The sequence below is a fragment of the Micromys minutus genome (assembly GCF_963924665.1).
Source record: "Micromys minutus genome assembly, chromosome: X".
NCBI lineage: Eukaryota > Metazoa > Chordata > Mammalia > Rodentia > Muridae > Micromys > Micromys minutus.
The window spans coordinates 79,075,695-79,098,949 of record NC_137970.1 but is presented as its reverse complement, the minus strand read 5'-3'; the positions used below and the strand labels follow the sequence as shown (position 1 = coordinate 79,098,949).

At 36.5% G+C, this 23,255-nt stretch overlaps 1 protein-coding gene across 1 annotated transcript in view; it reads right to left on the bottom strand.

Annotated features, from left to right (window-relative positions):
* Nucleotides 1–23,255, bottom strand: part of TBC1D8B (TBC1 domain family member 8B) — a gene marked incomplete at its 5' end in the record, with an annotated part of 91,120 nt that overhangs the window by 23,927 nt on the left and 43,938 nt on the right. The window contains 7 exons of the mRNA XM_080909602.1: nt 2,803–2,901; nt 3,395–3,524; nt 5,275–5,560; nt 7,145–7,262; nt 17,437–17,651; nt 18,080–18,230; nt 19,901–20,050. Coding sequence (XP_080765728.1) covers nt 2,803–2,901; nt 3,395–3,524; nt 5,275–5,560; nt 7,145–7,262; nt 17,437–17,651; nt 18,080–18,230; nt 19,901–20,050 — 1,149 coding nt within the window. The remainder of the gene's footprint in view (nt 1–2,802; nt 2,902–3,394; nt 3,525–5,274; nt 5,561–7,144; nt 7,263–17,436; nt 17,652–18,079; nt 18,231–19,900; nt 20,051–23,255) is intronic.

Below are 23,255 nucleotides of genomic sequence, written 5' to 3'. Positions count from 1 at the left end.
AGAACAAAATTATCAACTAAGCAAACCTGCACATCTCCCAGGGACTAAAACACGAAATAATGAGTTTGCATGGAGAGGCCCATGGCTCCAGGTACATATATGTAGCAGAGGATAGCATTCTCTGGTATTAATGGGAGGAGTGGTCCAGTGACGGTGCGTTTTCCCAGTGCAGGGGAATGCCAAGGCACTGAGGTGGAGAGGGTGAATGGGATAAGGAGGACCTTCATGGAAACAAGTGGAAGGAGGGTGGGAGGGTATAGGGAAGGGGAAGGGGATAACATTTGAAATATAAATACATAGAATATCCAATAAAATAATTAAACAAACAAAAATATTAATACTATGTATAAAACAACGTCCTCCAGCTATATTAGCCTGTATGTTAAATGTTAAAATATGAAATATTGAAATAGAAACAAACAAAAGTACTTTTATAATTTGGGTAGAGAAAGCTCAAGTTTTACACTACAAACAGGCATTTTGTAAGAAAAAGGAAAGACTTGACTAACATAAAAATCTGTGATTTGTATTCTCTGACAGATATAAAAACATGACAGAAAAATGTTAGGTCATAAATATAGCTTTAAATGAATTCATACTACTAATATTCAATGAAATCTTACACACCAACAATAAAAGATAATGTCATAGAAAATGGGCAAAGGCTACAACTAATCAATTAAGTAATAAGAAACACTAATAAACCTACAAGTGGTAAAATATTAAAAACATTACATCGTCTATACTCCAGAACTTGATACTAAGACCCTATTGTTGAACTCACCTGAGTCACAGAACATGGATAAATCTGGCTCGTGTTGGAGAGTACGATGCGTCTGCAGTCTAATCCAGTTTTGAAAACTTTGTAAGCTATAGAAATGCCTGCCTGGTAAGATGTGCCCATTGGTGCAATAGTGGCTAACTGCTTTTTGGTTAGATTTAGAGCCTTCCACAAGATAGAACCCATAGCTTCCTAATGACTTATTGCTATACCCATAGAACAGTACATCTCTCATGCATCATTAGAGAAGCTGCTTCTTGCAGTAAACAGCAATTGGGATAGAAAGCAGTATCTGGGTAATGGAAAGAGAATAAGAGAGTGTCCAACCCTAAATTGGATGTCTATATCACACCTTGCCTCACAAGGCTCAGAGATCCATGCAAATGGGAACAGAAAGTTTGTTAAGAGTCAAAAAGGTTTCAGATAACTTCATGGAAACAGTTTCCCAGACCCAAGAGGGAAGATGCCCATATTAACTCACAGTGCTTATGATAATACGCATATCATCTCAAACCAGAAAAAAATTCCAGCATGTAGGATGGGAGGCAGTCACAAAATGTTCTTCCCAGCCGAGGCATTTGATGTCTACTGGGAGAGGTAATATTAGTTTTCTAATGTACTGACTGGACCTCAGGACAAACCCTCTTCCCAGGAGAACACAGCCAAGAGAAACTTGACTCAATGAATTTAAAAGGACAGAATGTGAAGTTGAGTGGATAGGGAGGTGAGAAAGAATCCGGGTGGAGTTTGTGGAAGCAGAGAAATGTGATTAAAATATAGTGTATAAAAATGCAAAGGATTAATTAAGCCATGCTCTACTACCTCGTGCACTAAAAAGAATGAATTTGACTTAATTGTACTGATATGCAATGATAATTATATATTTGAGTGACTGATATTACAATAATATGTGGTTTCATTTTTAAAATGTATATGCTCTTCTCCTAACAACATGCATATATTTTTATCATATTACATGGTAAAAAGAAACATAAGGATACTTCCAAATAATTTTAAGACTGTGGGGTAAGAAAAGTTCCTTTAAAAAATATTTCCATAATGATATAATTACTGTAATAAATGTATGTAAGTATATTTGATTTAATATTTAGAAAGAAGCGCTAAGGTCCTCTGTCTTATGTCACAGTAGCATTCCTGAATTATTTAATTGGAACCCAGACCTAACATCTTCAGAAATGGTAAGCCTCCTAGATTGTATTGACTCAGTTTTTAAGTGAGGAGGTTTATAAAACAATAAACCATAATGATAAAAAAATCAAACAGTATATGTCAATATAAACAGCACAGTAAACCTTTTCCCTGTGGAATCAGTGATCTGTTCATCTCACTGACCAGAGGAAAACGATATTAGCAGCCACCTATGGAACCATAGAAATACTTTAAGAATTGATTCTGTTTTATACCCTTTAAAATTTCCATTAGGCATTACAGAGAAGTGATATTTACTAGAAGGACTGACTATTATGAGGGTTAGCTATTATTTTTCATTTTAGGTTTAATGTGTAATTATGTGTATATGTGCCTGTGCAGATTTGTGCATTTGAGTGCAATGCCTGTGGAGGTCAGATGAAGGTGATGGATTCACTGTAGCTGGAGTCAGAGGTGGTTGTGAAGGGCTGGATATGAATTTTTCAAACCAAATGCACCCTCCAAAAGAGCATGTTCTTAACCACCGAGGTCTCCAGCCCAAGCTATCCTTACTGAAGCAGTGTGCCACAAATGTGTGTTAGTAAAGGTTAGTAAATGAATCAAAGCACTCAGTACTGCTTCACAGTAATGTTGAAGGCCAAGTTATACAAAACATGTTGAGGTAAACACAATCATTCATCCAGAAGACAACAATGCTGCTCCTCTAAAAACTTAAAATGAGTCAAGCTAAGGCTAGAACTTAACTCTAAAGTTTAGCACTTTTCATTTTATTCACATGGAATTTAAAACAAAGTAAAAGAAAAGTTACTTCAGTGTTTCCCCCCCCCCCCACAGAGTAGATAGACACTTACCACATTCTGCTTTGTTGTTTCCTCCAGGGTCTGTATCACGTACAACCTATTTCGACAGCGCATGCTGTGTATATCTTCATAGAGAATACTACCATATTTCTGCAAGACATGATTTCAGTGGATGCTCATTCATAATAAATATCCACTTCTCTTACAACTGCATTTCATCAGACTCAGTTCTCTGAGGCCTTGATTCAATTTCTAGCTATTTTCATGATCTGTTCAGTGACTTTGCACCTTTTCATCCCAGTTTGTTTGTGTTTATCTACTATGTGTCTTGACTGAGAATATTAGTAAAACTCTTAATCTCCAAAAGAGACTCGTTTTAACTTTTTATACATTAATACATATTTAAAGATGGTGACCATTTGTGAAAGCAAGTGAATTTAATATCATTTAATGAAAAATAAATTGAGAAAGAGGTAGTTATACAACCTAGGATCAATTCACAGAACTCAATTTCATAGTGAAGTTAGATTTTAAGTTGTTTGTTTGAACAGTTATCTTACTCTTAATATATAAGTATACCATGCAATTATTTATAAATATTTAAATATGCTAAGTCATGATATTTATGATATAAAAACCTTACCTCATTGGACTCTCTAATCAAATCTGTAATATCCACTTTAGTATGATTGCTTTTTTCATCATGGATATTTGAACCCTGCTGAACATTTGAAGGCAATGGACTATCCTTATTAATGACATTGTCAAAGAACCTATTGAAAAGTGACAAGAATAGAAGAGTCAGTGGAAGTCAAACAGTTGTAGCAGAGAAAACCACAGCTAATGTTTCCTGAGTTAGTCAGGGATCAATTTTGGAGCTGAGAACTTTTGGGAAGCAGTATGAAGAAGAAGAATCTGAAGACGGTTGAGAGTTAGGAAAATAAGGGGAAAGAATTAGATGCAAACATTTCTTTGGGAGAAAGAACATGAGAGAAGGAAACAGGTGTAGCAAATGTTTTGAGAATTCTGGTCTCATTAAAAAACACAGAAATATTATAAGAAACTGCTTTTGTTTTAATTCCAGATGTAGAGATGTGGGGCTGCTTCACACTGTCCACAGCAGCTGACTGTGATTTGCTTCGTGCTCTAGCTGAAGTGTAGTTTTGTCAGCTGCAGATAGTTTCTGCAAATTTGTGATGTTTAAAATTCTGGGAGCTTTTCAGATGATATAGAAGTACTAGGTCCCTGAGAGGTGGGTAGTTGGTCATTCAGGGAGGTTGGTTGTGATTTATTAGTGTCTATGGTCAAAGAAGAAACCAAAGAAAAGAAATTAGATTCGGGAATTTTCCTAATAACTCCATCCTTGTTTCTTTCCTATCTAGTGTTAGTGGGTAGAAATATGGGGATCAAGGATGGGAAATAGAACCCACAAATTAGCAAAGACCAGCTACAAAATACGTTCAGACTCATTCAGAATGCAGTGAATATCAGGTCTGCAGAGAAATAAAATGGAAAATCAGTTTTATAAAGGAAAACTGGGGGCTGGAGAGGTGGTTCAGTGGTTAAGAGTACTGACTGCTCTTCCAGAGGTCCTGAGTTCAATTCCCAGCAACCACATGGTGGCTCACAAGCATCTGTAATGGGATCCAATGCCCTCTTCTGGTGTGTCTGAAGACAGCTACAGTGTGCTCACATGCATAACATAAATAATTCATTTTAGAAAAGGAAAACCGAGGCTTTAAGAGTTCTGAAAGCCAATGGGAGGTGTCTATATTATTCTGTACCAAATGGAGTTTAATAAAGCATGGCAACAGTTGTCAATTAATTTTCATTTGCTTAACTCATACAAATGCATGTATATACACAAAATCTCATGTGCTCCAATACAAAATAGCATTCATATAAAATCAAGCAGGAAAATAAAGTTCGACCTACCTGACTGATACCACCTAGAAACTAAGATTATTTTCTCTACTAGATACTGTAATGTTACTAACTAGCTCTTTGCCCCTCAGACTACTTTCTATAGAAACACGTTCTAGCTTAAACTAGAATTTATTGTTATGATTTACTAAATTAATGATATTAGCAGAAATGTTTAAGAACCCTAAGTGTCCATATCAAAGTGATTTACTTTCACTGCATTCTATTTACAAACAAATGGGAGGACTTTGGGCCTGACCTTTTCTTTCAATGAGCTATGTGACTTAAAGAGCATCATTTGAAGTTTCTAAGGCTCGGTTTCCTTACTGGTAAACCAAGCAGACAGAATAAAGTAATTACTTAACTCTCCACTGGATTTAAAGACTTAAACATTTTACTTGTGTGTATGTGTGTCTACATACCAGACATGTTGAGGGGTCTACGGAGGCCAGAAAATGCTATCAGGTCCCCTGGAGCAAGACAGCAGCTTGACACGGGTGCTGAAACTGAACTCATTTGGGATAGCAGCAAACATCCTTCATTGCTAATCCATCTCCCCAGCCCCACCTCCAGATTTAAACACTATAGTTCTTACAGTACCTGTTTAGTGCCGTCACAGCTTCTGCATCATCTTTACATGTCAGAAGTTTGTCTAAATTATAGTCAAGTATTGCCAATCCCAGCTGCAAAATGGCTTTTATTCCATCATAGAAGAAACAGTCCACCACATTCACTGCACTTTCAATAGGTAGCACACTAATGAAAAGTGTGAGGAACCATGAGAGAGAAACTGAGGAAAAGAAAGTCATGTCGGTCATGTGGTCTGTCAGCTGAGGAAGGTGATCCCTGATAAGTTCTTCAAACACTGCCTGATCCACCAAGGCACCTGGAAGACATCAAAGCGAATTCCTTTCAAAAGGCTTCATTTGTGATTCCTCTCCATTTTCACTAGCTTCAGGACACAGCTCATCTTACTGCCTCCAAATAGGAGCCCATTAGTAGCTTTTCTATAATGTGCACATCTCTGCAACTGATAATTCAGTGTCCTGAACCCAAAAACCCCTGAGAAGCTCACTTTTAATTCATTTGAAGAGTCTGTGAGTCCTTCATACAGTCAGAGACATCTAGATACTATAGACAGTACTAGATACCATAACTAATGGTGTGAGCTCTTCTTCAAAGAACTAAATATCTTTTGGGGGTGGTAAGATGTAATCCAGGACTTGTGCACACTAGGCAAATGTGCTATCGCTGAGCTACAGCCTTCCACCTAAAAAACTCCAATGGTGAGTAGAGGTAAAGATAAATGCACACATGACTATATTAAAGGCAATGTAATCAAAACCTAGGCACAATACTGAAAACTTATGAAGGTATTAAGGACATATTATAGGTGTTAAAATGGACTATCTTTATATAGTTGATAAGTAAAAATAATATCAGAAATTAACAAAGAAAACCACCATTACCTTTATATGTAAACTTTAATAAATATGGAGGCTTTAAGTTGGTTAAAATCTTTTTCTTGTCAAGAAACTATTAACAATTTTCCTTAGTAGTTCTAGATGTCTCAAATCATTATTTAAACAAAATAGTGTTGATAAACTTAACTTTCCCTTCCATTATGGAGCAAACCATGTCCTTCATTTTTAAAAAGTCTCATATAAAAACATTTCCCAACTATACATTCAGTATCAGAAGCTCCTTTCTAAAAAGCATCAGCCAACGTAACATTCTGATATTGATTACTGTTTTCTGTCTTTCTCAATTTAATTTATCAACATTTCAATTAGACTTATAATTCATTAGGTAAGAAGCCAGGCATGGTGGCACATATCTGTAATCTCAGCACTTGGAAGGCCGAGGCAGGAAGACTGCTAGTTGAAGCTACATACTCTGAGTTACACAATCAGACCTTGTCTCAACAAACACTCCCGCTCCCCAATTCACAAACAAACCCACTCTTATACCAAATTGACAATAGACATTAAAATTGTTTTGAAAATATTAAGACTTCTGTGGTTGAAAAAAAATTCGTATGTTAAACTAAACCACTCCTTGATTCATATATTAATAGTATTTGGAGTTAGGACCTTTGGAAAATGATTTGGCTTCTGCCTTAATGAAGGAACAAGAATATTAATAAATAGATTGGTTAATTCATGAATTAGTAAGTTATAATGGAAGTGGTATTGTTATTTTTTAAAACAAGCTAATTCTAGAGTACTTGCTCTGTCTGGCCATATGATACCTTATGGCCATATTACTGTGAAGCAGCAAGACCCTGACACCATACTGAAAAGATGCTGGCACCATGCTCTTGGACCTTCCAGCCTCTAGAACCACTAGTTAAAGTAAATGACTATTCTTTATAAATTATTGTCTGTGGTATTTGGTGATAGCAGAAAAATAGATTAAGCTGGAAATCATGTGTAGATATATGCATGTATTTTTTGTATTTGTTTTTTACCAATGATTCGACGATTAAAGTAATCTGGCAACATTCGTTCACATACTGCAACCAGAAGCCAAAAAGCTTCTTCTTCTTTTGCATATAGGAGCAATACTGAAGTCAAAATGTTCATTGCCTGAATTTCATAAGAAAGAAATGAAAAAAAGTGAATATTGCTGAGGTAATATCTGCATTTCTTCCTCAAGTATAGAATTCCTCAACAGCAGTAATGACAAGTGAATAAATACTGGCATCATAAAGACTTAAAGCTAGTTCAAAACAGTAGTGGATAATCAGGTATTTTATAATGCAATATTAAAGGCAAATGAAGCAGGAGCATCATGGACCCAATCTAATTAGGGTGAGATAAATGGGTTAAAAGTCTTAATTATTACGAGCCTTTAAAACAGTACATATAACTGAGAATGATATCCTAATATTGCAGAAAACAAACTTTATAACTATCTAGTGGAGAATTTCCCTTGGACATGAAATCACCCTTCACTATGCACAAACTGAAACATCACTCCCTAGCAAATGCTTTGTCTTCTTAGTTATTTCATTTTCCATCATTGTAGAATCTCATTATCTGGTACATTTAATTTTGAGTCAAATCCTAGAGTTTCTACTAACAAAATAGGTTTTTATAGACATATTTTTTCTTCTCCATTTCCATTCTTACTTAACTTTCTGCCTCTACTGGAGGGAAGAGAAAAGGCATTGGAGCCTGTTCAAAGTACCATTTGAAGAGGACTGTCGATAGTCAATCTGTCTGATAGTCTTCTGAAGACTCCATTTACAAAGCTGACTTTACTTGACCTGATACCGAGTTTATCTAGCACAGAAGTTTTTCTCAGGTGTGTTTGTTGAATAATCAGAGGTATCTATTGAGCTTGTGGCTGCCTGAGGTACTGGGTAGCAGCTGGGCCAAACAAGAAATTAGAAATAAAAAGAAAAACATTTGAAAACAAATCTGGGGCCTTTGAAAAACTTGCACAGCCTTAAGAATCTAGAAGTCTATGTCCATGTATATTCATAGTTTTATTTTTTTTCCTGAGGTGCTTGGTATGAAAGTTATGGCAGCTTTGATGCTTGGCAAGCACTGTATTACTGTGCTATATCCTAGCCTGTATGTATGCTAGGACAGAAAAAGGCCAAGCTCTTGCCATTGGGTAAGGTATGGACTTTTGGCAGGCATAAAGTAGGAGAAAATGGAAAAAGATAAGAAAACTCAACATCATCAGTCTTTCTCAGCTATGAACTACATTAGAGTCAACTTTGAAAGACATCTATCTCTCAGTGCAACAGTGGTACAAATGTTATGTTCATAGCCAACCACTTTCTTATTATCTTTATGTCCACATAATGAAACCCATATATGGACCATTATCAGGTCAAGAAATTATAGCTAGAGAGAATGTCGATCCTAGGAAAGAACCTACTACTGTCATTTTGCTAAATGAGCATAGTATTAAGCCAACTCCTAATGACAGCATCGTAGCCACACATTAAGAAACTGTTCTCAGTAGATGACAAGTGTGGCAACAAGCCACAACTAGCAAAAGGGCAAAGAATAAGAGACTACATAATGATCGAGCTTAACCTGAACTCCTCCTACTCTAGATGCTCAGAGGTCCCTGCAGAAGATCACTGAAAAGAACAAGTTTAAGAGCCAGATGTGGTGAACAGCTACAAGGAAACAGTGCCTTCTGAATACTGAATACTGCGAATTTGAACTCACAGTGGTTCTGACAGCATGTATAATACCTATGCAAGTATAAGCCAGAGCCAATACAGCATGGAAAAGATAGTTGGGTACAAAGTTCCATTCCTAGGTGAGGAGTTATTGGTCTTAGCTGCTTGGAGAGAAAGGGTCCATTTTCTCTATGCATACAGGCCTTGATATGTCTACCATGTAAGAGTGGACAGTGACATATCCAAAAATATTTAGGTAGCACAAATTGGCTTTAATGGGACAGGGAAGGAAAAAGAACATAAAGCTGGTGGAAAGGGGAAGAGGGTAAGTCTGGGAAGAGTTGGAACAGGGAGAGTAAATGTGACTAAAACATGTACAAACTTCTCAAGGGACTAATGAAAATATGTATTTTAAAAGGAATTACAATGAATAAGTCAGGTAGGCTCACCGAAATATTTTAAAACAGTACTCTTAAAAACGACCTATCTTTTTAGGTAATTTAACCAAAAACAATTAAAAGAAAACAAAACAACAACAACAACAAAACAAAATAAAAAAAACACAAGAGGCTGAACTACATTTACCATAGGAAAGCAGTAACATACAAAGAGAATTACAGAAACAATGTGGTGAACAACTACTGTTTGTTACAAATCAGATACAATGGGCAAGTTTCTTAAAAATCCTCATTACCAAAAACAGCTATAGAGGAAAGAAAACTCAGAATTGATGCAATAGGAGACTGAGTTAGTCATAGACAATAAAGAACGGATGGCTTTACTGGCACATTCTGCTAAACATTTAAAGAAGCACTAGTCCTTCATAAACCATGTAAACCCGAAGAGGAAGAAACATAACCCAACTCGTTCTAAGAAATCCTGACACAAAAATTAAACAAAGATATTACAAGATAACTAATAGCAATGTGTTTTATGAATATGAATGGAAAATCCTTAACAAAATAATAAGAAACCAAGCTCAATATCATATAAAAATATCTACTAAAAACAACTGGGATTTATAATGGGAAAGCAAGAACAGTACAAAATATGAAAACCAAATAATAAAACATGTCACTTTAACCAAAAAAGAAAAAACATGATGATCTCAATGGACAAAAAAAAAAAAAAAAAAAATTTAGGAGGCCTCAACCTTACACAGAGAAGAACTACAGGCACCTGAGGAAACTGGGAACAGGAGAGGTGGCCTTCCCCAGGAAAGAGCTCATCAAGTGCTTGTCTAGTGCCAATCGGCCTGCCCTGAGAACATACATACGAGTAGCATTATATGACCAAACAGGTTATATTTAGAAATATATGTATGTATATATACATACATCTAAGCAATAACAAGTAGTGAATACACAGGCCATATATTTAAAGGAGAGTAGAAAGAAGTTTATGTGAGGGGTCCAGAGAGAGAACAGGGAAGGGGGAAATGTTGTGAATAAAAATTAATCTCAGAAAAGGTTAAAAAATTGAATAATGGTTTTTATCATGGTTTGATTTTTAACACAGAGCCCATTATATAGCCCAACCTGGACTTAAACTTGAGATCCCCCTGCCTTAGCCCCTAACTAGGAGTTATACATAACCAAACTAGAAATATAAAGCAAATTCTTCAACCAATGATCTCCACAAAATTAACTCCACAGTTAACTGTATACTTTATCAAAAGACTAGTTGTAAGACAAATAACAAGACTAGAAAATTCATTTTCAATATACCTATCAAGCCAGCTGTGCTGGAATATACTGTAGCCCCAGCTGCCCAAGAGGCAGGTGAGAGAAGATCACTGAAGCCCGGGAGAACTGGAAAAGTCTGAACAATGAGATGGCATCTAAAAACTAAAATAGGGGCTGGAGAGATGCCTCAGTGGTTAAGAGCACTGACTGCTCTTCCAGAGGTCCTGAGTTCAAATCCCAGCAACCACATGATAGCTCACAACCATCTGTAATGGGATCTTATGCCCTCTTCTGGTGTGTCTGAAGACAGTGAAAGTGTACTCACATAAATAAATAAAAACTAAAATAATAATATTAACAATTCTACCTAGCATTATATTGAAGGTTATCCATTTAGGCAAGAAAAAAGGAAGAACAGCATTCAGACTGAAATGGAGCAAAAGCATGTCATTCAGTATTCAGGTCTCGTGACTATTTCTTAGGACCAACAACAAGCTCAGCAAGGGTAAAGAAGACAAAATAGGTATATAAAAATTAATTGTGTTTAATGTACTATCAAAAATAATAAAAAGAAAAAATCCATTTACTATGCTTTCAAAAAGGATTACAACACTTGGAGATAAAAACTATCCAAAGAAATTCTAAGATCTGTACATTGAAATATCTTTTTTCAGAAAAAAGAAACTAGAGTCCTAAATAAAGAGGAAGACACGCTATGTTCATAGTTTGGAAGATTTAATGTTGTCAACATGTACTATTCTCCAAGTTGATCTGCAGAATCTATGCAATGGATATCAAACTCTTAGTTTTTTTTTTTTTTTCCTAAGATGACATTTTAAACCCATACCCGAAGTCCCTTAATAATCAGATGAAGAATACACCTTCTTCTCAGCACCCCATGGCACCTTCTCGAAAATTGAACACATAATTGGACACAGAACGAGCCTCAATTGATATAAGAAGATTGAAATACTCCCATGCATCCTCTCAGATCACCATGGTCTAAGGCTGGTCTTTAACAACAACAAAGATAACAAAAAGCCCACATACACATGGAAACTAAACAACACTCTGTTAAACGATAGCAGGGTCAAAGAAGAAATAAAGAAAGAAATGAAGGATTTTCTAGAATTCAATGAAAACGAAAACACAACATACCCAAACCTATGGGATGCAATGAAAGCAGTACTGAGAGGAAAACTCATAGCTCTGAGCGCTTCCAAGAAGAAACTGGAGAGAGCTCACATCAGCAACTTGACAGCACAGCTAAAAGCCCTAGAACAAAAGGAATCAGATACACCCAAGAGGAGTAAACAGCAGGAAATAATCAAAATTAGGGCAGAAATAGACCAAATACAAACAAAAAGAACCATTGAAAGAATCAACAAAACCAAGAGCTAGTTCTTTGAGAAAATCAACTAGACTGATATACCCCTAGCCAGACTAATTAGAGGGCAAAGAGAGAGTATACAAATTAACAAAATCTGAAAGGAAAGTGGAGACATAACAACTGAAACTGAGGAAATTCAAGAAATCATCAGGTCTTACTACAAAAACCCATACTCCACAAAGTTGGAAAATTTGGAGGAAATGGATGAATTCCTAGACAGAAACAAGATCCCAAAGTTAAACCATGACCAAGTAAACCATCTAAATAATCCCTATAACACCTAAAGAAATAGAAGAAGTCATCAAAAGACTCACAACCAAATAAAGGCCAGGTCCAGATGGGTTGAGTGCAGAATTTTATCAGACATTTATTGCAGACATAACACCAATACTCTCCAAACTATTCCAAAAGATAGAATCAGATGGAATACTACCTAACTCATTTTTTGAGGCTACAATAACCCTCGTACCTAAACCACACAATGATCTTACAAGGAAAGAGAACTTCAGACCAATCTCACTTATGAACATTGATGCAAAAATACTCCACAAAATCCTTGATAACCGAATCCAGGAACACATCAAAACGAATATTCACCATGATCAAGTAGGCTTCATCCCTGGGATGCAGGGATGGTTTAATATAAGGAAATCCATCAGTGTAATCCACCATATAAACAAACTCAAAGAACAAAATCACATGGTCATCTCACTAGATGCTGAGAAAGCATATGACAAAATCCAACACCCCTTCATGTTAAAAGTCCTGGAAAGAACAGGAATCTAAGGTCCATACTTAAACATAATAAAAGCAATATACAGCAAAACAACAGCCAACATCAAACTTAACGGTGGGAAACTTTAAGCAATCCCACTAAAATCAGGGACTCAACAAGGCTGCCCACACTCCCCCTACCTATTCAACATAGTACTGGAAGTCCTGGCTGGAGCTATTAGACAGCAAAAGGAGATCAAGGGGATACAAATCGGAAAGGAAGAGGTAAAAACATCACTCTTTGCAGATGACATGATAGTGTACTTAAGTGACCTCACAAATTCCACCAGAGAACTCCTACAGCTGATAAACAAGTTCAGCAAAGTGGCTGGATACAAAATTAACTCAAACAAATCAGTAGCCTTCCTATACTCAAAGGACAAACATGTGGAGAAAGAAATTAGGGAAAAGGTACCCTTCACAATCGTCACAAAAACTATGAAATACCTTGGTGTAACTCTAACTAAGCAAGTGAAGGACCTGTATGACAAGAACTTCAAACCTCTAAAGAAGGAAATAGAGGAAGATCTCAGAAAATGGAAAGATCTCCCATGCTCATGGATTGGAAGGATCAACATTTTAAAAATGGCCATCCTACCAAAAGCAATCTACAGATTCAATGCAATCCCCATCAAAATTCCAACCCATTTCTTCATTGAGTTGGAAAGATCAATGTGCAATTTCATATGGAATAACAAAAGACCTAGAATAGCGAAATCCATCCTCAACAAAAAGAAAATATCTGCGGGAATCACTATCCCTGACCTCAAGCTATATTACAAGGCAATTGTGCTGAAAACTGCATGGTACTGGTACAGAAATAGGCACGTGAATCAATGGAGGTACTGGTACAGAAATAGGCACGTGGATCAATGGAATAGAATAGAAGATCCAGAAATGAGCCCTCATGTATATGGTCACCTGATTTTTGACAAAGGAGCCATAAACATTCAATGGAAAAAGGACAGCCTATTCAACAAATGGTGCTGGTCCAACTGCCACTCAGCATGCAAAAAAATGAAAATAGACCCTTTATTATCTCCTTGTACAAAGCTCAAGTGTAAGTGGATCAAAGATCTCCACATTAAACCAGATACACTGAAATATTAGATGAGAAAGTAGGGAAAACCTTAGAACACATAGGCACAGGAGAAAATTTTCTGAACAAAACACCAATGGCTCAAGCTGTAAGGTCAAAGATTAACAAATGGGACTTAATGAGATTGCAAAGTGTCTGTAAGGCTAAGGACATTGTCAAGAAAACAAAACGGCAGCCAACAGAATGGGAAAAGATCTTTACCAACTCCACATCAGATAGAGGCCTAATATCCAACGTATACAGAGAACTCAAAAAGCTAGACACCAAAGAATCAAACAACCCTATTAAAAATGGGGTACAGAGCTAAACAAAACGTTCTCAATTGAGGAATATCAAATGGCTGAGAAACATCTAAGGAAGTGCTCAACATCCTTAGCTATCATGAAAATGCAAATCAAAACAACCCTGAGATTCCACCTCACACCAGTCAGATTGCCCAAGATCCAAAACTCAGATGACAGCAGATGCTGGCGAGGTTGCGGAGAAAGAGGACCACTTCTCCACTGTTGGTGGGGTTGTAAACTGATACAACCACTCTGGAAATCAGTCTGGCGATACCTCAGAAAATTGGACATAGTACTACCTGAAGACCCAGCTATTCCACTTCTGGGCATATACCCCAGAGACACTTTAATATACAACAAAGATACATGCACCACAATGTTCATAGCAGCTCTATTTATAATAGCCAGAAGCTGGAAGGAACCCAGATGTCCTTCAGTAGATGAATGGATACAAAAATTGTGGTACATTTACACAATGGAATACTACTCAGCCACCAGAAACAATGACTTAACCAAATTCTTAAGAAAATGGTTGCATCTAGAGAATATCATCCTGAGTGAGATAACCCAGTCGCAGAAGAACAGACATAATATGCAGTCACTGATAGTGGGATGCTAACCCCAGAGGCTCGCACTGCCCCAGAAACAACTCACAGACTGTATGAAGTCCAAGAAATAAAGAAAACAAAACAAAACAAAACAAAAAAAGTCATGCTCAATCCTTACACACCAAGAACACGTTGACAAATTCCGGGTTACACCCTGTTTTACATGTACTTTTTGCTCATTGTAAATAGTAAGACCTTAATGCAGAGTATCAAACCTTAAAAAAAAAGAAGAAAAAAGCCAAAAAAAAAAAGAAAAGAAAAGAATATATTTTAATTAAAATAGAACTGTATCACATCCCTTTTTCCTTTACAGCCCCTCCCGGTTTCTTTCCTATCTCCTCAAATCAATAACCTCTTTTCCTATATTATTGTTACATATATACATATGTGTATGTAGATGTACCCACAAATACTTAATTACAACCTTATAAAAATGTATTCGTATACTTTAATGCAAAAAATGCTTAAAAATCTGTACATTTATCTTTGTTTCTTTAAAACAAAGTTAAAAAAATAATTGGATGAAAGAGAACCGTCTATAAACCTAAATCATTGTTTCTATTTACTCCTTTAATTAAAGACTCTGTACTTCAGTTATGTTTTATTTGTGTCTAGTAGCAGCCAACTCACTAATGAACATAGTGCATCTCTAAAGTATTGTTACCAAGGGTTCCTCCACTCCCTACAAAATACATTTTAAATTCCTTTTTTTTTTTCTGAGACAGGATTTCTCTGTAGCCTTGGCTGACACGGAACTTGCTCTACAGACAAGGCTGTCCTCAAACTCACAGAGACCTGCCTGACTCTGCCTCCTAAGTGCTGGACTTAAAGCTGTGCACCACCACCACAGTGGTGGAACTGTAGTATGTTCTAGTGCGGAACTTGTCGGAATGACCAACTAATGACTGGTCTAACTTGAGGCCCACATCATGAGAGGGAGCCCTGGGAAACCAGGGATTGAATAGCTCAGAGACCTAGGGTAGAATTAAACATAACTGACCAAAAGAGAGGCAATAAATGATAAGATTATTGTCAGCAGAGAGGATCCAAATGGCAACTGATGAGAGCAGATGCAGAGATTTACCTCCAAATATTAGGTGGATCTGGAGACATCCTGCAGAAGTGCAGAAGGAAAGACTGTAGGAGCCAGAGGGGTCAAGGATACAAGAAACCCCACAGAATCAACTAATCTGGGCTCATAGGGGCTTACAGAGACCGAACAGTCAACCAGGGTACCTATATAGGGCTATGCAAGGTTCTCTGCATATATGTTATGGTCATGTAGCTTGGTGCTCTTATAGGGCTCCCAACAATGGGAGTGAGGGCATCTGTGATTCTTGCCTGCTCTTAGAACCTCTTTGCTCCTACTGGGTTGCCTTGTCCAGCCTTGAGATGAGGGTTTGTGTCTATTCTTATCGTAACTTGTAACTTGTTATGCCATGTTTGGTTGATGTTCTTGGGAGGCCTGCTCTTTTCTGAAAAGAAATGGAGACGAGGATCTGGGAGAGAGGAGATGTGGGGGAGAAACAGGGAAGAGTGGAGAGAAAGAAAACTGCAGTAGGGACATCTTGTATTAAGAGAAGAATACATTTAAAATATTAAACTAATCAACTCCAAACTACCCAGTGTTTTCTATAAATACATTGCTGCTTAGTCATTCTTTGCTTTATTAAACACTATATGACTTTATATATATATTCTTTACTTACCTCTATTTTTACCAACCTTTTCACTTAGGTTCTCAAATTCCATTTCTGTATGTTCAAAATTCACACTTGACCTACAAGTGCCTCCTCTTCCAAGAAGCCTTCTCTGATCCTCCCAGATCAACCTCATTTATTACGGATCTTGCACACTTTATAGTCATCTAATATTTTCTCTCCCTTTGTCTTTCAATTCCCCAATAAATATTCATTTAACTACTCATCCATTGTATGCATATGCATATATACAAAATATGGATATGCTCTCCTGTTGCATGTCCATGTAAAGGCCAAGGTTGTTGTTCTGGGTTCTTCCTCATTATTTCATCTCATCATTTCGGAGACACGCTTTTTGTTTTACTGAACCTGAAGCTTGCCATTTCAGCTAGACCAGCTGGAAAGCAGACCCCCAGCCCAGAACCCGCTGGTCCCCACCTCTCTCCAGCTCTAGGGTTACTGATACACAATGCCATAACTGGTTTTGGTACTTTTTAAATCATCAGTGCCAGAGATTCAAACTCAGGTGTTTATGTTTGCACTACAAGCATGTTACCCACTGAACTATACCTTCTTAGACCTGATCTTTATATTTTTAATGACAAGATCTTTATGTATCTTTATATAGCCATAAATATGCAACAGTGTCTTTTACAGAAATATACAAACACACATGCATATTTGTTAAATGAAAAAAAAATGACATGGCTCGGTGATTAAGAGTTCAGAAGTTTTGAGTTCAGTTTTGGGGCAGCTTACAGCCATCTGCAGCTCCAGCTGCAGGAGATATAATGTCCTCTTCCAGCTACCTAGGGTACCTATACAACATGTGGCAAATACCCTCACAGAGGCACACACATACAGGTGACTACAAACAAATGTTTAAAAAAGAAAATAATGAAACATTAATCCTTTAAAATTCTCCCACTATCAACCTCCTTACTTAAATAATATTCACTATCAATCTTAGCCTACCTCTGTTCTCATTATCTTATGTCCCAAAATTCTGGAGTGGAAGTTGATAATAGTATTTGAAATATGCACATAATATTTGGGAATCACAGTGATGCTATACCTGGCAGTATCCTATTTTGGGATTCCTATATGCATAAGCTGTCAGTACCCGCCTCAGAGCAGATATGCCAGTATCACTCTGAAATGCCGGGTGTTCAGGCAGAGAGCGACGTAAATCACGCTCAATTTCTTCAGTTGCCAGGTTGGAGGTCCCTAAGGATTGTTCAACCACTTCAGCATAGTAACCAGGGTTAGTTGCCATGTCATTAACAGCACCTGCAAAGACAATTGCATTGACATACAAATAGAATAATACACTAAAGCTAAGATTTGCATATTTATTACCTTGAAATTAAGCTTCATGCTTAAATAATATCAGAACACAAAAGAGAGATTGGAAGAAAAGGGAAGCATTATAGGAAGAGAGTCTACAGTATCAAGGTAATGTTACTTTCCAGAATAAGTTTTTTTTTTTTGATGCTACAGATGTGGACCGTATACTCACAGTTATGCGTGTTTTGCCTAATAAATTCACCTTGTCAGCTAGTCGATGTGTAGACAATTAGGTAAACACATGGAACTAAAGCTTCTTCTCTTTGAGTAGTCTGAACTCATGTCTCAGCCATCTTTGTGCTTAGAGCCTAACTACTAGTAGGGGAATATTTACTGTCTATGAACGAAATAAATCAAATAAATATTAATACCTGAGAAAAGCATCCAGAGCTCTCCTCTCAAAGTCTCTGGAATCCCTCTTACAACCAGATCTCGAGTCTTTTTTGTCCGGAACATGCTAACACCGCGCCCACATTCTGAAAATAAAATGTTCCATGATTGCTCCTTCATCTTTTCTTTCAACTGGAACAGAAAAAGCAAGACAACTAAACAGTGAAAAATTCATTTCTTTAAAATAACCTGTTCATTCTGTTTACCGTGAAACAGTGCAAGCTGACAAAAACTTACAAAATCAAAAATCATGTTCCCATTCTAAAGCACTGGACCCTTACTATATAAAATCTTAAACCCAGGCAAACAACAGTTTTAATGTTACCATCTTTACTGGCTAAACTCTTCAAAGTTGCCAAAGTATAACACCTAAGAGGTAAAAGCTTCGATCCATCATCCTTCCCTAATCAATTCCACTTTAGCACAGATTATTCGAAATTCATGCAAAGAAAACTTGATATCCAAGTTTCTTGATATGTTCACCATTGGTAATAGTCTGAGTGTTTCGGAACCAAGCAGGGCATGCCTCAAACCTCAAAAGTAACCCATTCTGTTCTGATACCATGTAGTCTAGTGGTTCTCAACCTGTGGGCCACAACTCCTTTTGAGATCAAATAACCCTTTCACAGGGGTCGATTAAGACCATCAGAAATGCAAAACAAAACAACCCTGAGATTCCACTTCACACCAGTCAGAATGGCTAAGATCAAAAACTCAGATGACAGCACATGCTGGGGAGGATGCAGAAAAAGAGGAACACTTCTCCACTGTTGGTGGGGTTGTAAACTGGTACAAACCACTCTCGGAATCAGTCTGGCGGTTCCTCAGAAAATTGGACATAGTACTACCTGAAAACCCAGTTATTTCACTTCTGGGCATGTACCCCAGAGATGCTCCAACATCTAACAAGAACCCATGCTCCACCATGTTCATAGCAGCCCTATTTATAATAGCCAGAAGCTGGAAAGAACCCAGATGTCCTTTAGTAGAAGAATGGATACAGAAATAGTGATACATTTACACAATGGAGTACTACTCAGCTATCAGAAACAATGACTTAACCAAATTCTTAAGAAAATGGATGCATCTAGAGAATATCATCCTGAGTGAGATAACCCAGTCACAAAAGAACAGACATAATATGCAGTAACTGATAATGGGATACTAACCCCAGAAAGCTCTGAACACCCCAGAAACAACTTACAGATCATATGAAGTTCAAGAAAAACAAAGGCCAAAAAGTGGAAACCTCAGTCCTTCTTAGGAAAAAAAATAAGCGTATAGCAGCCTTTCAGAGTGCGGTACACCTGGACCTTAAATCATTGGTAATTCCAGAGCTAAGAATGCAGCATGGTGGCAATCCTTGGTATTTAAAAATCATCACGTTTAATCTTTATACAGCAAGAAAACTTTGACTATTTCCATGTTTTGTTTTGTTTTATATGTACTTTGCATACTATCAAACCTTTAAAAAAAAATCAAGTACTGACTAAAAATATATTCATATAGTTTTGTGTAAATATTTTTTAAAAATATGTACATTTATGTTTTTAAAATAATTTTTTTTAATTAAAAAAGACCATCAGAAAACAGAAAAATTGTCATCATGCTTCATAATAGTGGCAGAATTACAGTTATGAAGGAGCAATGGAAATAACTGTATGGTTGGGGTCAGCACAACATGAGGATCTGTATTAAAGCATTGCAACATTGGGGGTGCTAAGAACCAACTATCTCACTGTTTTCAAATTGTTTTTCACCAACTTCTCTAATCCATAGATTTAATGATTTTGTTTCCTTACCATTTTAGAATCAAGATTTTCCAAATTTTGAGGGTGAAATACTGTCATTAAGGCCTCAGTGTTCACAGTTTTGCTGCATTCCTTTGGAAATGTCAGAGGTTGCTCCTCCAAATTCTCAGACGGGTCTGTAGAGTCAGAATTACTAGCAACCTGAAAAGAAAAATCAGAGTGTGACCGGCAAATGTTGTTCACATGTTTAAAAAAATATGATGAAATGGAGAAGTAGATCTGGAGAAAAGAGGAAATAGAGGGGTGGGACTTAGAGACAGGAAGGAAAGAATTATGGTCAGGAGGTAATATATGAGAGAATAAATTTTAAAAAGATAAAAATGTCTTAATGTCCTATCTGTCATTCTGTCAATATTTAAAAAAACATTGTTTTTTTTTTTTTTTTTTTTGTCAAAACTGAGTTTGTCAACAAGGTGAACTCTAGTAACAGAGCAAAGGGGAGATATGTACACTGTGTTCTTGGTGGTCTGGCTGTCTGCTAATATAACATTTCTCTCAATTTCTACACCTTGACCCAAGTGGAACCCTTGACGTTTAATCTCTCCCTCTTTAAATCCCTTCTTTGGGGATTTAGTGAGATGCCTGTTTGCTCCACTGAAAAAAAGAGATACCAGGCCCTTTTGGCAAGAGTACAAGTTTGTTCGTTTAATTCATTGGTATGTGGAGAATAAACGCAGGATCTCATCCTTGCAGGACAAACACTCTACCACAGGCTACATCACAAGCTCTCAAGGACAAACTTCAGGGGCAATGTAGGCATGGAGTCAAACCTGGTTCTCTAAGTAAGGGAAACTAAGAAAAAAACTATTAAAGACAAATGAGCCATAATATGTAGGTCTTAGAAATGTTTCATTCTCAGCTTCGATAGATGACAGGACAATTCTGAGAACAAGATAAAACTTCTAGGCAAAATAAAAGTCAGAGCCACTATTAGTAAAATAATAAAACCAGAGTTGTTCAGTAAAAACAACTGAAGAGCTGCTTGGTAAGATATCATAAAGATCAAGTTGGTGCTTCCTAGACCCTTTGTCTAAAAATACGCCAACAACCATTTCTGTAAAATATTACAAAAGAGTAACCTTGTTCAGGAGACCAAGAAAACAGAGACTTGGAGTATGATGTTGTTTTAATAGATACAGAATGTTATTTACAAGATTCATAAGAAGTCCACATCATTTTTAAAGGAATTATTTGTGGCTTGAATGGAAGGAACTGAGAGAGCACAAAAGGAAAAAAAAGTAGTAGGTAAAAGATAGGAAGAGACAGCAAATCAAAATGTGTGGCATCATTCGGCATTAGCTAAATACAATTTAAAAAACAATCTATACCCACTAAAATCAAAGCTGACAATACAAAGTTACTGTGAGGAAGTGAAGCAAGAACTCTTACTCATTTCAGGTAAAAAAATGAAGTAGCTACTTTGCAAAAATGGTTTGGCAGTTCTTACAGAGGTTACAGCTCAGTGATCTTCATCAGTATTGCATGGTTAAAGAAGTACAAATTTACACCAGTGTGAAATACCTATTACATGAATAAAAATGCCTAAACTAAAAATAAACATTAAAAAGCTGGATGATATGGCTCAGGTCTCTAACGAACTGCAAGTTCAAGGCCAGCCTGAAGTATACTGTATGCCCAAAGCCAGTCTGGAGTTAAAAGATTATTAAAACCAACAAAAGAAAGCCCATACCATTTGTAGTCATTCCCTATCATCGTCCCCATCCCATTCAGATTCTAGACAACTACCTATATTTGTCACCATAAACTGGCCTATTTCAGACTTTTATATAAATGAAATCTTATGATATATGTTGTGTTGTATTGGACTTATTTCATTTGGCAAAGTATTTTCAAAGTTTACATGTGTTATATAACAGCACATATCACCAGTTCTTTTTTTGTTCCTTCCCTATAATATGCCACTGTATGAATGAATATATTACATTAAATCATCATTTTGTGGACAATGATGTTTTTAAACATTTTCTGGTGATTACAAATAATCTCATTGGGCACATCCATTAAGGGTACTTGTGAGAACATTTTAGTCTTCATCAGTCAATATCTTTGGGTAGAATTACTGGGCACACAGTAAATCTATGTTCAACATTTGGACAAACTACCTAAATATACCCAGTGTACTACAACAGTTTACCTTCCCAGCAGCAATCTATGGGCTTCTCGAGCTCTTTCTTCTTCTTCACCTATTATCAAATTTTTAAATAATAGCTCTGCTAGGGGGTATGAATGAATAGTATTCTATTATGGTTTTGAGTTGAATTTCCCTAGCAACAAACAATAGATAGAGAAAATCTTTTCATGTGGTTGTTTGTCATTTCATTATCCTGTTTAGAGAAATACCTATTTGAATGTGTCCTCAATTTAAACGCATAAAGATTTATTGCTACATTTAGTCTAAGACTTATGAAGTTTCAGGCTTACAGTTTTCTTCTTTGATTTATTTTGACTTAATTTTATAAGTGCTCTAAAGAAAGAATCCAAATACACTCCTTGTATATGGTTATCTATCTCCTAGAACCAGTTGTTGAAAAGACTTCATCCCTTACTGAATTAACTTCATGTCCTTGTTGGAAATCAATGGATTATAAATGTTAAGGTTCCTTTCTATATTCTTTATTCAATTGTATTCATATACGTCCAGGTTAACGCTTTGTTCAGTATGGTGTGTACTATAGCTATATAGTATATTTTAAATGAGGAAGTTTTCGCTTTCTAATACTGTTTATTTGCTTTCTTTACTTTTGTTTTTGAGATAGAGTTTCACAGTTCAAACTGGCCTGGGACTAAAGATCCTCCTGCCCCAGCCTGTTGAGTCTTAGGAATACAAACATGAACCACCATGCCCAATTTTCAGTACTGATTTATCTATCCTAAGTTATTTGTATTTCCATGTGATTTTTATTACCTCTGTTTTTACTTTTATACTTTATACTTTTATACTATTTTACTTTATAACATATCATTTACCTAGCTTCTGAAAATTAACTATCCTGAAGAGCTTAAGTGATTTAAAAGGAAAATCATTTGACCCCTTAAATTTTATCAACTTAAGAAGGAAAAAGACAATGCCCATGACTGAGGAAGATGGAAAGTAACACCTTCTCTTGTAAGCACAGATAAAAAAGTTGATGTTTGCAGGCTGAATCTCGAGTAATGTACAATCATACGACCAAGGCATCAACTATCTATTGATAATATACTCAAACTACCAGAAAAAATATTTTAGAGGGAGGGAAAAAAAGCTCATGACAAAAACCTAAATATAAATTTACAAGAGCAATGGCAGGTATCCCAGTTGTATTTGTAATTACCTCTGAAGTGTTCA